Below are 13,497 nucleotides of genomic sequence, written 5' to 3' on the forward strand. Positions count from 1 at the left end.
AATAGTGGATCAAGAAGAAGATAATGCATTGTAACAATCGAAACAGTAAAATGTATTTATGTTATTTAATCAATAATTTATTGTTGATAATGTTTTCAATTAATAATTAATAATTAATACCTTTAATTCATCCATTTAATTAAACATGGTTTAAAGGCTGAAATGTGAAGTGCATCATTTTATGAAACTTTTAGTTTTTGTGAAAACTTGTATCGGAACTGTAAATAGTCATTTTACAGTTTAATATGTTACTATAGACATTGCCCTATCCCGGTCAAATGGTATTCATTTTATTTGTGCAGATCTTAAAAAGTCTTAAATTTGAGCTTAAAAAACCTGCAGGAACCCTTTGAATGAACCAGGAATATATCTACATTTCATTAACTCTACTTCTGTTAATTTACCAGTAACAAGTTACAGTAAACACAAACCATTGGCCGAAACTGAAAGTAGTTCCTGGTCACTATTAAAATTATTACTTTTAACTTTTTTACTAATCTTACACTTTAGAAGAGCTTTGTTACTTTCTGAAAATCCCATAGACTCACACTACCTTTAAAAAGTTTAGGGTCAATAAAATGCTTGCATGCTTTTTTAAAGAAGTGTCTTGTGCTCCCCATGGAATATATTTGAATATTTAAAAGCATTCCAAAAAAATCGTATTGACCCTCAGAACTGTACTTTGAATTGGTCTGACTTTTGACTTGAGTCAGCAAGTAACCAACCAGAATACTTAGCAACCACCTGCGACAAGAAGTTTTGCATAGGCAAGTATCTCACATTTTCTTAAGAAAATTTGAAAATCTAGTATATTTAGGATTATCTGTTTTTCTTATTTTTGAATGCTTGTTTTTTTTTTTAAGTTTGGCAGATGGTATTGAAAAAAATCATTGAAAGATTTATTGCTATCTGACCAAATCAATATCCAGCAAAGCAAATGGGATGGGATATTGCATGGATGTTCATCGTGTGCTCTTTGTGAGACTTAACCTGATGTTCATGACCATCTAGAGTTTAAATAATGTCATTCTGTTCCCTAATGCTTTCCAATCCATCTGCTGGGCTCTCCATTATTATGGTCGTCAGATCTTCCTCCAGTCAGAATGAGGCACAGCTGTGGATGGCACTAATGCATTTTTGGTAGCTGAAAGTCTATGCAAATTGAGAAGGTGTCAGATGATTTTACAGGAGCTACTTTGCCTAGATGTGTTTGTTGTTTCCTTGTACAACATTGAATGGGTCAAAGTTTCTTCCGGGCCAGTAATCCTTTAGTACATTGCACTTATGTTTTGTTTTTTTATGAGGAAGTTTTAGTAATCTTTGATTTGGATTACCTCCAAAGATGGAACCCTTTTAAATAGCATGGGTTATTAAATTTAGCCAAGATACTAACATCCTCCTTGTCCTCTGTTGATGTTTTGTTTTCATCTGTTTTTGAACTTTTCTTTTTTCAGCTTGCCAAGTGTCAACCCCACTGTGAAAATGAGACCATGGTTCCAGTACTGACTTCGAAAAAAGCCAGTGAACTACCTGTGAACGAGGTTGTCTGTGCACTGCAGGTATATTCATGTCGCACATCATTTCATAGCTTTCCTTAAAAAGAAATTAAAAGTGTTAATTGAAAAAAATTGGCAACTCTAATAGCTTCCCAAGGTGTAAACAAAAACTCTCTACAATAATGATTTTTATATAATATTGTTTAATTATATAATTATCAGAGTAAATATAATTTTGCTCAGCTTGGTTTCTTTATTTTGGCTTGACATATTTTCAGTAAATGCACTGTTATAGAGTACGAAAAAGGTTGCATATATCTTTCAGGCCCACATACTTTTGAACTGTTATTGGTAGTTTTGACCGTTTCTGTGCAACTTAATCAGCTGCATGAGGGAGTAGTTCCATACACAAGCAAGATTACAGCCTGAAAGATAAACATGTACATGTGGTGATCATTGTAGAAACTGAAGTAATGACTCAAATTAACATTTTTGGTCCTGTCTTTTCATATGTAACTTTTTTTTTCCTTTTAAGTAATTCAAAGTAAGCTTCAAGATATGCGTGGAAGCATATGCTACATTCTTGATCACAGTTGTTAAAAAATATATACTTTTTTATACAGACATTTGTTGGGATGAAAGTAATAAATTAACCATAATTGCATCTTTTCAATTGTACTTTTTATGCCAACAAAATTAAATATACAATTTTATAATGTGAACCTATTAATTGGTTACCAAAATGGGGTCTGTGGTTACAAATGTGACTAATGGCATGTTTACAAATATTTTTCATTAAAACCAAGACAGTCTTAACTTATATTTATAGTTTAATTTGTACAACTTGTACAACAAACAAGTAATCAGCCAATCTTTCTAGACCCTTGAAATTCAAAAGTACATTTTGCTCACAGATTTGACCAGTGGCATAAGAGAGTCATGAAGTAGTGTGAAGTAGTCATTGTAGTAATATTCTAATAGCATTAAATAAATATTTGACCACATAATGCCCCATTTGACCAATCAAAAAGGTGTTCTCCACAATCCAACTTCTAGAAACTTCTAGGAAGGACTTCTAGGAACATTATCAAGTGATAAGTTTTAATCCTTTGTTGTTCTTGGATCAGCAGTCCCATTAAGCTTTATTGGCACCTGCTTTTAATGCCAGGGCAAAGCATAGGACTTTGATTGTTTGATAGTAATTATGTTTCAGGAACAAGGATGTTGATCCTTGATCATGTTTTCCTTGTTTAAAGCACACTGTGTGTCTAGCCACAGGCCATAGAAACAACAGCAGGGCAAGTCCAGTTGAATTTCCTAATGCAGTCAAACAGCCACCAAATGCACAGACCGCATGCTTTGACACTGAGGGATTGAAAGCCCATCCCTGCAGATATCACACAGTGTCCCTTAATGAATCACGCCAGGAAGATTAGAGAGTGCTGGGATGCTCTTGCTGTCTCAGCGTGGATGATATAGCTTGTAGTGCCATGTCCATCACCATACTGACATGACCATCTGCTCCCAGAAGACCTTTATTCATCCCGTCATCAACATTTAGCCACAGTCTCCAGGAAGCACTTTAACCATGAATAATACACCATGGGTAGTACTATTTTAATACAAAATAAAACAATCAGTCTTTCATTTGTGTTCTGCCATGTTTTTGAGTGTAAACTGAACATGCAAAGCAAAGGATACCGTGTGGCTTCCCAGTTTGTTGTAAAGCGATACAAGGTGGTCAGATTTGGTTGTACTCAGCACAATTTTGACCGCAATTCCTTATATTGCTAAGACAGCATGTCTGAAAGTACAGTGGTCTGTAGGTACAGATGTTATGCTCTCTCCAGTTCACAATACAGTGCTGTGGTCTCAAGGTCTTTCTTCATGCAGGGAGCAGAAATGCATTGTTTGTGATGGTTATCTAAGAGTAGACACACCAAAGCTCAAGTTCCAGGACACTGGCTTTATTAGTTATGTTATCATGGCTCCAGCATTCTTATTTGTGACCCTGGACCACAAAACCTGTCTTAAATTGCTGGGTTACAATTTTAGCAATAGCCAAAAAAAACACTGTATGGGTGAAAATTATTGATTATTCTTTTATGCAAAAAATCATTAGGATAGTGAGTAAAGATCACTTTCCATGAAGATATTTTGTAAATGTACTACCGTAAATATATATAAACCAAATTTTTGATTAGTAATATGCATTATCGAGAACTTAATTTTGACTAATTTAAATGCTATTTTCTCAGTATTTTTATTTTATTTTATTTTTTTTCTTCCTCAGATTCCAGATATTTATATAGGTTCTCTTCCAAATATTGTCCTAACAAACCAAACATCAATAGTGGTGGAACTATGATGTCACTTTGTAGGCAAAACCCCAGAAGTGAGTTAGCATTTTAGCACTTACCATAGTCCCACAGTCAATGGGTTTTTTGAATGGGATTTTGGTTAAATCCATAAAATAAGGTCTGTGGTTCACACATGCTCAAGATACATTCACATTTTAATCTATGACTCAAAACACACCAGTTACACCCCACTCACTTTTTTTTACGTTTAAAAAGATGAAAGATGGAAGATGAAAATTTAAAGTGAAAGTGTTGACATTTGTCAAGTATGGTAACCCATACTCGTAATTTATGCTCTGCATTTAACGCCTCCAAGTGCACACACACAGCAATGAGTAGGGAACACACACAAACCGTGAACACGCACCCGGAGCAGTGGGCAGCTATTTGCTCCAGCACCTGGGTAGTAATTGAGGGTTTAGTGCCTTGTTCAAGGGCACTTTAGCCATGGGTATTGAGGGTAAAAGTGAGCGCTGTTCATTCACTCCCCCCACATACAACTCGTGCTGGCACTGAGACTCGAACCTGTGATCTTTGGGTTACAAGTCCGACTCTCTAACCATTAGACCACACATTCGTATCGTAAGGTAAACATTGTGATTATTCCATATAATCACCACATTTACCAGCTTAGTCAAGGTGAAAGTGAAACTTTAACGATGCATAGTGCTTAAAGCCACGTTAAATTTAAATGTTTACGGCCACATGAAGCTGTTCGAAAGCATATAAGGATATCCTGGAAGCAATGATGAAATAAAAAAATTTGTACCTACCCTTACAAAGCTGAAATGTGGTACTTTATTCACTAAAATAAGTTTATACTTACTGTATCCAAAACTCGCTCACTCTGCTATTATTAAATAAATTTGAATGCACTAGAATGTTATTGAATAATATGTGGAGACAAGTTTTTAATATAAATAGGACTGCTCCGATCATTACTGACGAGATGCGCATTAACGATCGACCAATCATGATCGGAGCAGCCCTAAATACAAATATTCATATTAATCTAGGATTTATTGACTTTTAATGCAACTTATTTCAAAATACGTGCTTTCATTTGTCCATTAATCATGATTATTTCATTTATTCACTATAATATTTGTAAGTTTTAGTTTGGTTATAGTTTTATATTTATTCCAGTTTATATGAAACGGTTCATGTACTGTGGATTAAAATTCCTATACAGAGTAAATTCTTTTCACTGAACACGTTGAAAATAAGTTTGAAACAGTTGTGTAAAGTGTGGTAAAGTGTAGATTAAATATTTGGAGTAATGGCTGCTGAAAATTCAGCTTTGCCATCAAAGGAATCAATTCCAGGTTGGTAGATTCATCAAAGTTATATTATTTTGTATTATCTTGATGGACAAAACGTGTAAGTTTCATGAACTATGGTTGAACACAGAGCTTATTTTTTGCAATAATTCAAAAGCCTATGGAAAAATCATATAGGCTTTTTGTCGAGGGAGCCAGTGTCATGCTAACAGCTGGTCCACCTGAAGGGTGACGCCATAGTCCCCCCCACTCTTTGGAAAGCTTATTTATTCAGCTTTCATTTGATGTATAAATTTCAATTTCGAGAAATTTACTATTATGACTGGTTTTGTGGTCCAGGGTCACATTTGTTAGTGGTTAATGCCAGTTGTCCTGGTTATGCATCTGATGAGTGTTATTTTGGGAAAGCTTTTTTTTCTGACTTAATTCTCTCCCTCTCTCGCTTTGTTAGGCTGACCTACAGTACGGTCTCACCCGGGACGAGGTTACACGACGGCGCGCCTACCATGGATGGAACGAGTTTGACATTAGCGAAGAGGAACCCCTCTGGAAAAAATATATCTCTCAGGTTGGTTGGCAAAAAAATCTTGATTCTTAACTTGCTAATGTCATTCCATAATTTCAGGTCAATACCAGTTCCAGTAAAACTTTTCTGTTACCACACAGCGACATTTGGGTTACGAGTCGGACTCTCTAACCATGAGGCCACGACTGCTCTAAATAAATTTGAATCCATACAATAAAAATAAGTGAAATTTTTGCCATTTGATTTTTTTTTTTAATTAATGGCTCAGAAAAGTAATTTGTTTGTGAACTGTGCTACACCGTTTGTGCTGTATGTTTACAATTCACTTAAAATAACATTTGCTTGAGAATCAGACTTCACTGGTCAGGCTCTGTTTTTGCGTGCAACCTCTGAGGGGACCTTAATACAAAGATATACTTTCTTGGCATTATTTTACGACCTCTTCTTATTCAGTTCAGACTACAAACTCATGTAAATTATGACTTATTTTGCTGTATGGTTGAAGATTCAGAATCAATATCAAGGTTTCTCAAATGAAGGTCGTAATTATAAAAAAAGAAAAATATATGATTCTAGCCAGCCCTACGGGTCTTTTCAGTTTTCTACAAATATTCTTGATGTACACTCTGTACAAACAAATTCATTGTGAATTTTTCCACTTGGTTTGAAAGGGGTCCATAAGCAGAAGCTTGGAATGTTTCTATTTAAAGTCTCATGGCAAAAAAATAACACTTGAATATGCCTTGAAGCTTTAAAACGATCCAGTTTATTCAGTTTTGTCTTCCACTGTAGAGATGACAGATCGCTGTCCTCTGTGAAAAATTTCAGTCCACTCTGGTTAGGAGGTTTGTGCTGATTGGCTAAATATAGCGTTATAACTTGGAGGAATTGTATTTTTTTCCCTCCACGTTCACTTGGGCCCTTTTCAGAGGTGGCACACTTTGTCGCCTTCATCATTTGTGGGTTCCTCTGCAGAATGTGATACATCCCTGTTTCTCTAAAACTGCAAAGCATGTGCAAAAATAAATTCTAGCTTTAATAACAAGGGTAAATATATAGTACAAACATGTCATCTCACAGCTCCCTGCGTCTGGGTGGTTAATGATGATAATTAGTTTGTGTGAGGAAGGATTGGCCTTTTGTTCTCATTACTGCTAATCACTTTTCTCTGCAATTATAAAGACTTCCTCACATCTTATTTTACTCCTGTGACTACACTCATTTTCTAATGCAGCCGTAGCTGAGTTCCCAGTTTCACCTTTGTCTTTCTTCTGCTATTTAGAGAAGACAAGACTTGTTTTCTGGGCATGTAAAAAGTGTTCAAGTCTGTGAACTAGTTTGTCTGAAGTATGACTGCGTTTCAGAGAGTCGCTTTAAAAGCAACAAGCTGGCGTGTCTTTAATCTGTCACTTCGTATTAGTTTTTTGCTTTGGGATGTGCCTACCTCCCTCTGTCTTTCAGTCACTCTGCCCGTTTATTGCCCAATTCTTCACAGACCAGAGCATGTCAGATTTTCTTTTTTTGTCAGGCACCACCACCAGTGCTGCTTTTAAATAATCTCCCTTTTTCTTTTTCCTTCAGATTTATTCAAATTCTCAAAGGTATTTTTATTTTAGTGCCACTATCCCTATCACAAAGCCACAGCGTAAATCCGGATCTGTCACAGTAGATGTTAGAGAACGTCAAAGCACTTTTAGCAGACAGCCTTCCTGTGCTTTGTGTTACCTGCCTGTAACTGTGTCGCCGTGGTTTGGTTCTCAAAAGGATGCCATATTGCTTGCTCAAAAGAAATGAGGAGCTCATCTTGTGTGGTGCTGTTAATTGCTGGTTATGCAAACGCGGCAATCCCTGGGTGTCAGATCTTGTCATAGATTAAAGCTCTGCATTCTCCGTGTCTGGCCAATCAAAGAAAGTAACCCACACTCCCATTTTTTTAATCTCCGTTTTCTAGCACTTAAAAAGTGGATCATTAGCAATTCCAAGCTGGTAATCAGGTGACCTTGGGGGACTTAATAAGCACAAATAACACTGAAATGAGCCAAATAACACCTGTGAATACATTTCCTGTCTAAACGGTGTTACTCCACTGCAAGCATTTCATTTAGTGTTAAACTGAACATTTCAAGTTTTTGGAGTCTACCTCAGTAGACTATAAAACTGGTGCTTGTAGATTGTAGAATATATTTCAAGACCCAGTCAAACTTACTGTTATATACATATTTATTTATATAATATACATAACTTATATACATGCATTACTGTATATAATAGTGTTTACCCACATAGAGCCTATTCTGAATGTTTGAGACCACTATTGCAATTCTAGGATAATAAATCTAGTTTAAAGAGATTTAAAATTTAAATGAGTGAAAAATAAGAATTTAAATTTTTTAAACACTTATACAACACTTATGTATGTTAAATCAGCATTTGAACTGATTCACTGAGATGGACAGTTCAAGTGATTAGCTGCAGCAATTAGAAATGGCCATATTTGCTACTAGCAAAAATTAGCTGGCCATGTTATGTATCGGTTCTTTTCAGTATTAACTTCGTAGCCACACAGCATGGCAGACCAATACTGTAAATCAGTTTGAGCATTGTTTCTTCTGACACGTGTATGTGTATGTGGCATCTGAAAAAGCATAATAAATGACACAGAGGTCAATAATTGTTGCTGTGATGTATAGCTAACATTAATTTTCTACCTCAATCCCTGAGGCCGATAAACACAGACCTTCACCTTGAGGTGTGGGACACGATGAATTCTGAGAAGCATTGCAATCCCATGCAGTTTTCCTGACTATCTCTCTTTTGGTCTCCAGTTTAAAGACCCACTCATCCTGTTGCTGCTGGCTTCTGCTGTCATCAGTGTGTTGATGCGTCAGTTTGACGATGCCGTCAGTATCACCGTGGTAAGTTCCTGCTCACTCCCCTTGTCAGTCATTTGATTTCCTTGAAGTACTGGATTTTGGTCCATTAACACTCATGTATCATTCTTTTTTGCAGGCTATTATTATTGTTGTTACAGTTGCCTTTGTACAGGTAAATCCAACACACATTGATGACATGACCTAATGTGACGTTATTTGATGTGATTTTACCCATGTGAACCTATAGACCTTACAATGGCTGCAAATGTCCAAATACTTTTGCTTCATTTCAGGAATACCGCTCAGAAAAATCACTGGAGGAGCTGGGGAAACTTGTGCCTCCAGAATGCCATTGGTGAGCATTATTTACAAAACTCAAAAAGTGCTTAAAGCTTATATATTTCTATGTCAAAACAAATGGCTGTTAGAAATGGATCTGGTTTAACAAATAAATGACACAAACTCAGTCCTGATTTTTGGGAAAATGTATACACTACTGTTCAAAATTTGCAGTAGCCCCTCACTGAGGAGCACAAAATCCGCGGGGCGTGGCTAGATCCACATCTGCGGGTGGAGATTGGTAGGTTTAGGTGTATATTAGGTGGGAGGAGTTGTATCTTCATCCAACCATGTCCCCTGGACTCGATTTCTGCAGTGAGGACCATCTCAAAATTTGTGGTCAGGAAATTTTTGTTTTTGAAGTAAGTTTCTTATGCTCATCAAAGCTGGATTTATTTGCTGAAAATCTCTGAACTGAGGTGTTACAGCAATCTGTCACGTCACATTTAAAAGCGTCAAAATGGCATTCATTGTTTGAATTTTGTGATAGAATGAACAGGATATAAAAGCTTAGATTTAACAGAAGTAAGAAAGTACGGAGCTCTTTGCGATAGTTGGATGGGAGGCGCACTACAAATTATGTTTGGTGTAGAGAAAAACTCTGGATCTGACAACTCTGGCTTGAACTATGGATGTTTCATAGTGTCATATAATTCCTGCTTTAATGTCACTATTTTTAACTGTTAATGCATTGTTGTCAAGTTAATCTTGACAGCCCTTAATTCAACAGAGATTTTCTACACACACAGTATGAATTGCATTCTGACATTCTTTTTCTGCCACCTTTTTATTGACCGTATATAATCATCCCTGATCATCGGCTATTTTTAAACAACTGGCTGATGGCGGATCATTAAATAAATTGTTTTTAATCGTTCAAAGTTTGATTATTGGCCGATACATTTGTGCATCTTCTAGTTTTTAGTTATTTGATCTATTATTATATATTAACCTGGATATTGCCTTAAAAAGATAAGGAAGCTCTTCTTTTTTTCTTCCATAACTGCATTAATGTTAAATGGTATGAGTTCTTGCTGTCTTAAGTGTATTTTCCAGTGCTTTACACCCACTAAATGCATAAAAGGCAGCCTTTCAGACAACACATGGAGAGAGTAAGAATGGGAGGCTTAATTTCCACTTCAAACACACAAAGTCTCACATTTGCACTTCAAAACGGGCCGTACCACAGCCTAGAGCCCTGTTCCCAAACACCTGTAGAACATCCTCAGTGCGCACCGCTATGTGTTATGCTGCTTTTTTCTGTCACTCTTCCTAATCGGGCACAAGTTTCCCTCAACAAGCATTTTTTGATTGTTAGGACTTTTGGAAGTACATTAATAATTCTGTTTGGTCTCTGTCTAGCCCACAGGGCACCAATCTCACCCTCTTCATTTCTCTTTCCAACTCATCTTGTCTCTCCCTGTACTCCAGTGTTCGAGAAGGACGTCTGGAGCACCTGCTGGCACGAGAGCTAGTGCCTGGAGACACTGTCTGTCTGTCAGTCGGAGAGAGAGTTCCAGCCGACCTGCGCCTGTTCGAGGTGAGAAAAGATATGGACACAAAGTAACATCTCTAATTTTTGCTTTCTCCTTGGAGTGGAGAAGTGGAGAAATCTTGTGCCAGAAATCGCAGTAATGTCCTTATTACCTGTTAGTGAAGCTGTCCCTTCACTGCCCTGCAGGCGGTTGATCTGTCAGTTGACGAGTCCAGTTTGACAGGAGAGACCACCCCCTCCACCAAGACCTCTGCCCCTCAGCTGGATGCCACCAATGGCGATATCACGTCCCGCAGTAATATTGCCTTCATGGGTACGCTGGTGCGCTGTGGGAAGGCCAAGGTACAGTTACATCTGATACTTCACTAGACCTGCACCCCAATATACCCCCCACAGGATGCCTCAGAGAACACATAATTCAAGCTGCCTTCATTCATAAAATGTTTCATATGTCCCCCACTGCTTGCTTGTTTGTTTTTCCTTTTCTTTAGTATAACTGAATTTTGAAGGGGTTTTAGATAAATGTTTAAATAAGATTTCAATTTCACTGGTGCCCTGTGGGAAGGCCAAGGTACTATTACATGTTTGTAATTGCTATTTGATGAATCGGACCACAAAGTACCACCAAAAACAATACCATAACCCATTGCCCCTTTTTAACATGTTTGTGGATAATTATTAGTGAGTTTTGATTTGTGTGATTTGCGCTGAAGTTTAATGTAAAGTCACACAGTTTGTTTACCTGATCCTTCATTGCTGTTGTAGTGCTTTATTCAATTAAAATAGTATTTAGTGATTGATTTAATTTATTCTTCAGATTTTCACACATAGTAAAAAAAAAAAAAAAAGTGGTCCATAATTCTGATTCAAATATTTCTATTTTTATTTTTTATTTTTTTGGATGAGACAAATGAATTTGAAATCATTTTGCTTTTAAATTGTAGGGTATTGTCATTGGTACTGGAGAAAATTCAGAATTTGGCGAAGTTTTTAAGATGATGCAAGCAGAGGAGGTAATCAAGCATAAACCAGAGAGATTGACATAATATATAAAAAAACAAGATATTTGCTTCATATTAAATTTTTTCCTTTTTTTTTTATTTAAACAGGCTCCTAAAACCCCATTACAGAAAAGCATGGATTTGCTGGGAAAACAGCTCTCCCTCTATTCCTTTGGGATAATCGGTAGACACCTCATTAAGATTGTCCAATTAACATTCATTGCACTTTCATGAGTTAGTGATGCATACCATCTCATTAAATATACAGTCCCATGATGGCACTAATATATTTCCATTTTCAGGGGTGATCATGATGGTCGGATGGCTTCAGGGGAAGCACATTCTAGACATGTTCACCATAGGCGTCAGGTATGTCGTTAATTAGCGAGTCCAGCACAGAGACAGATGTTCCCAAGAGGCATGTTACGTGATATGTAGTGGAGGTTTTGGCCTTTTAAATGTTGCGTCATTGTTCTTTTCTTCAGCCTGGCTGTGGCAGCTATCCCAGAAGGCCTCCCCATTGTAGTGACGGTAACTTTGGCACTGGGAGTGATGAGGATGGTGAAGAAAAGGGCGATCGTTAAGAAACTGCCCATAGTGGAGACGCTGAGTATGTTCTACATTTGTTTCATGACCCAGACTTTGCATTGGACATCATGTGGTGACCCAGTGTAGCACCAAAATTGTTTGGTTTGCAAAAAGTTCTCTTGTGATTTAATGGCTTGAAAGTGACAAAAAACTATGTTTATTCATCCAAGTTTGAGGGCATGACACGTAACCTAACTGTGTTGCTATCTGGCTACCGTATTTTCAAGTCGCACTTTTTTTTCATAGTTTGGTTGGTCCTTCAACTTATAGTCCGAAAAATACGGTATTTTGGTTACAGGGAATTTTTTTGCAAAATGCCAAATGGCTTTCCTTTGATGAACACATTTATTTTTCTGTGCTAATTACAGAATTGCTGTGGATCTAAAAATATCTAAATTGACCCTTCCACGAATGAATACCCCAGTATTTTTTTTTCCAATAAAAAATATAAGCCTGTTTTTAATTGAGATACATTTACTTGAGATGCAAATTAAACATGGAGTCTTATTTTCTGACAAATTGATCAAAATTAAGTGAGTTTATGCTTAAAGTCGCCCCTATTATTAGTTGATTTTAAAAAGAATCCAGAGCTGTTTCATGTTGACTTTAACATGAAACTTTAGCATATTGCCAGCCCACTTGTTGGTCTGAATGAAAATGCAAATTCATTCTTTGCCACTAGGTGCTGCTTTTCCCAGATAACACTGTACACAAAGCAGCACTGTGCTCACAAACCCTGCTTTATCAGGCATCACAGGCATGATAAACTAAAAATTAAACCAATCACCACAGATTAGCATCATGCAAAGGAGGGGTTTGGAAAAATTAATCATTAAAACTAATCATAGCTGAGCACATAAGGTAAAAAAAAATTAATGCATATTATGAAGCAATAAACTGTTTTTGACCTTGCATGCATGTCAACTTGTCGCTGGGGACTCCCAAAATCAAAATATGAACCTTTCATTACCCATAATAGTGGCACTTTAAAACCAGATCAAACTGTCAGTGGGGAATGAAAACTTTTCCTTTTGTTTAAAGTTGATTTTTCAACTGTATTTGTTCTTATTGTAATCATAAACCCACTTATTTGTGATCAGCAGGACTTCTTATCTTATATCGTTTTGCTTTTTAAGTAAATGTATGTTGATGTAAGAATAATTATACATTTGCACTGGAAAACAGGAAAAATTATGGCAACGAACATCACTTTATTGCAGTGTGATCAAAAGAGTTAGTTATTTCTGTTTTCAGGTGGTTGAGATCATAAATATATTCAAGCATTCAAACCATTAAACTAAAAAAATAAAATATATTAACAAGTAATTGAGATCTTTTGGAAATATTTGTAACTTTGAAGTGATGTTAATAGAAGACATTTTATTTTAGAGGCCATATCGGCCGATTGTAACTTTTTTTTTTTTTTTTTTTTTCTTTTTTTTTCTTGTTCTTAAAAAGGTCTTCAGAAGTCTTACATTTACATTCATAAAAGTTTACATTTTCATTCTATCTGCGACCCTTTCAGAACAGAAAGAGCGA

The 13,497-nt window shown here is 36.4% G+C and overlaps 1 protein-coding gene across 1 annotated transcript in view; it reads left to right on the forward strand.

Annotated features, from left to right (window-relative positions):
• The window catches only part of LOC128030439 (calcium-transporting ATPase type 2C member 1), a 37,361-nt gene that overhangs the window by 11,551 nt on the left and 12,313 nt on the right, over nucleotides 1–13,497 (forward strand). Inside the window, exons 2-12 of the mRNA XM_052618059.1 lie at nucleotides 1,455–1,559; nucleotides 5,588–5,704; nucleotides 8,488–8,577; nucleotides 8,672–8,707; nucleotides 8,829–8,890; nucleotides 10,306–10,414; nucleotides 10,556–10,711; nucleotides 11,314–11,382; nucleotides 11,479–11,554; nucleotides 11,673–11,739; nucleotides 11,856–11,980. Of these exons, the coding sequence (XP_052474019.1) occupies nucleotides 1,455–1,559; nucleotides 5,588–5,704; nucleotides 8,488–8,577; nucleotides 8,672–8,707; nucleotides 8,829–8,890; nucleotides 10,306–10,414; nucleotides 10,556–10,711; nucleotides 11,314–11,382; nucleotides 11,479–11,554; nucleotides 11,673–11,739; nucleotides 11,856–11,980 (1,012 nt within the window). The remainder of the gene's footprint in view (nucleotides 1–1,454; nucleotides 1,560–5,587; nucleotides 5,705–8,487; nucleotides 8,578–8,671; nucleotides 8,708–8,828; nucleotides 8,891–10,305; nucleotides 10,415–10,555; nucleotides 10,712–11,313; nucleotides 11,383–11,478; nucleotides 11,555–11,672; nucleotides 11,740–11,855; nucleotides 11,981–13,497) is intronic.

This window comes from Carassius gibelio, chromosome A16 (assembly GCF_023724105.1).
Source record: "Carassius gibelio isolate Cgi1373 ecotype wild population from Czech Republic chromosome A16, carGib1.2-hapl.c, whole genome shotgun sequence".
NCBI classification, from domain to species: Eukaryota; Metazoa; Chordata; class Actinopteri; order Cypriniformes; family Cyprinidae; genus Carassius; species Carassius gibelio.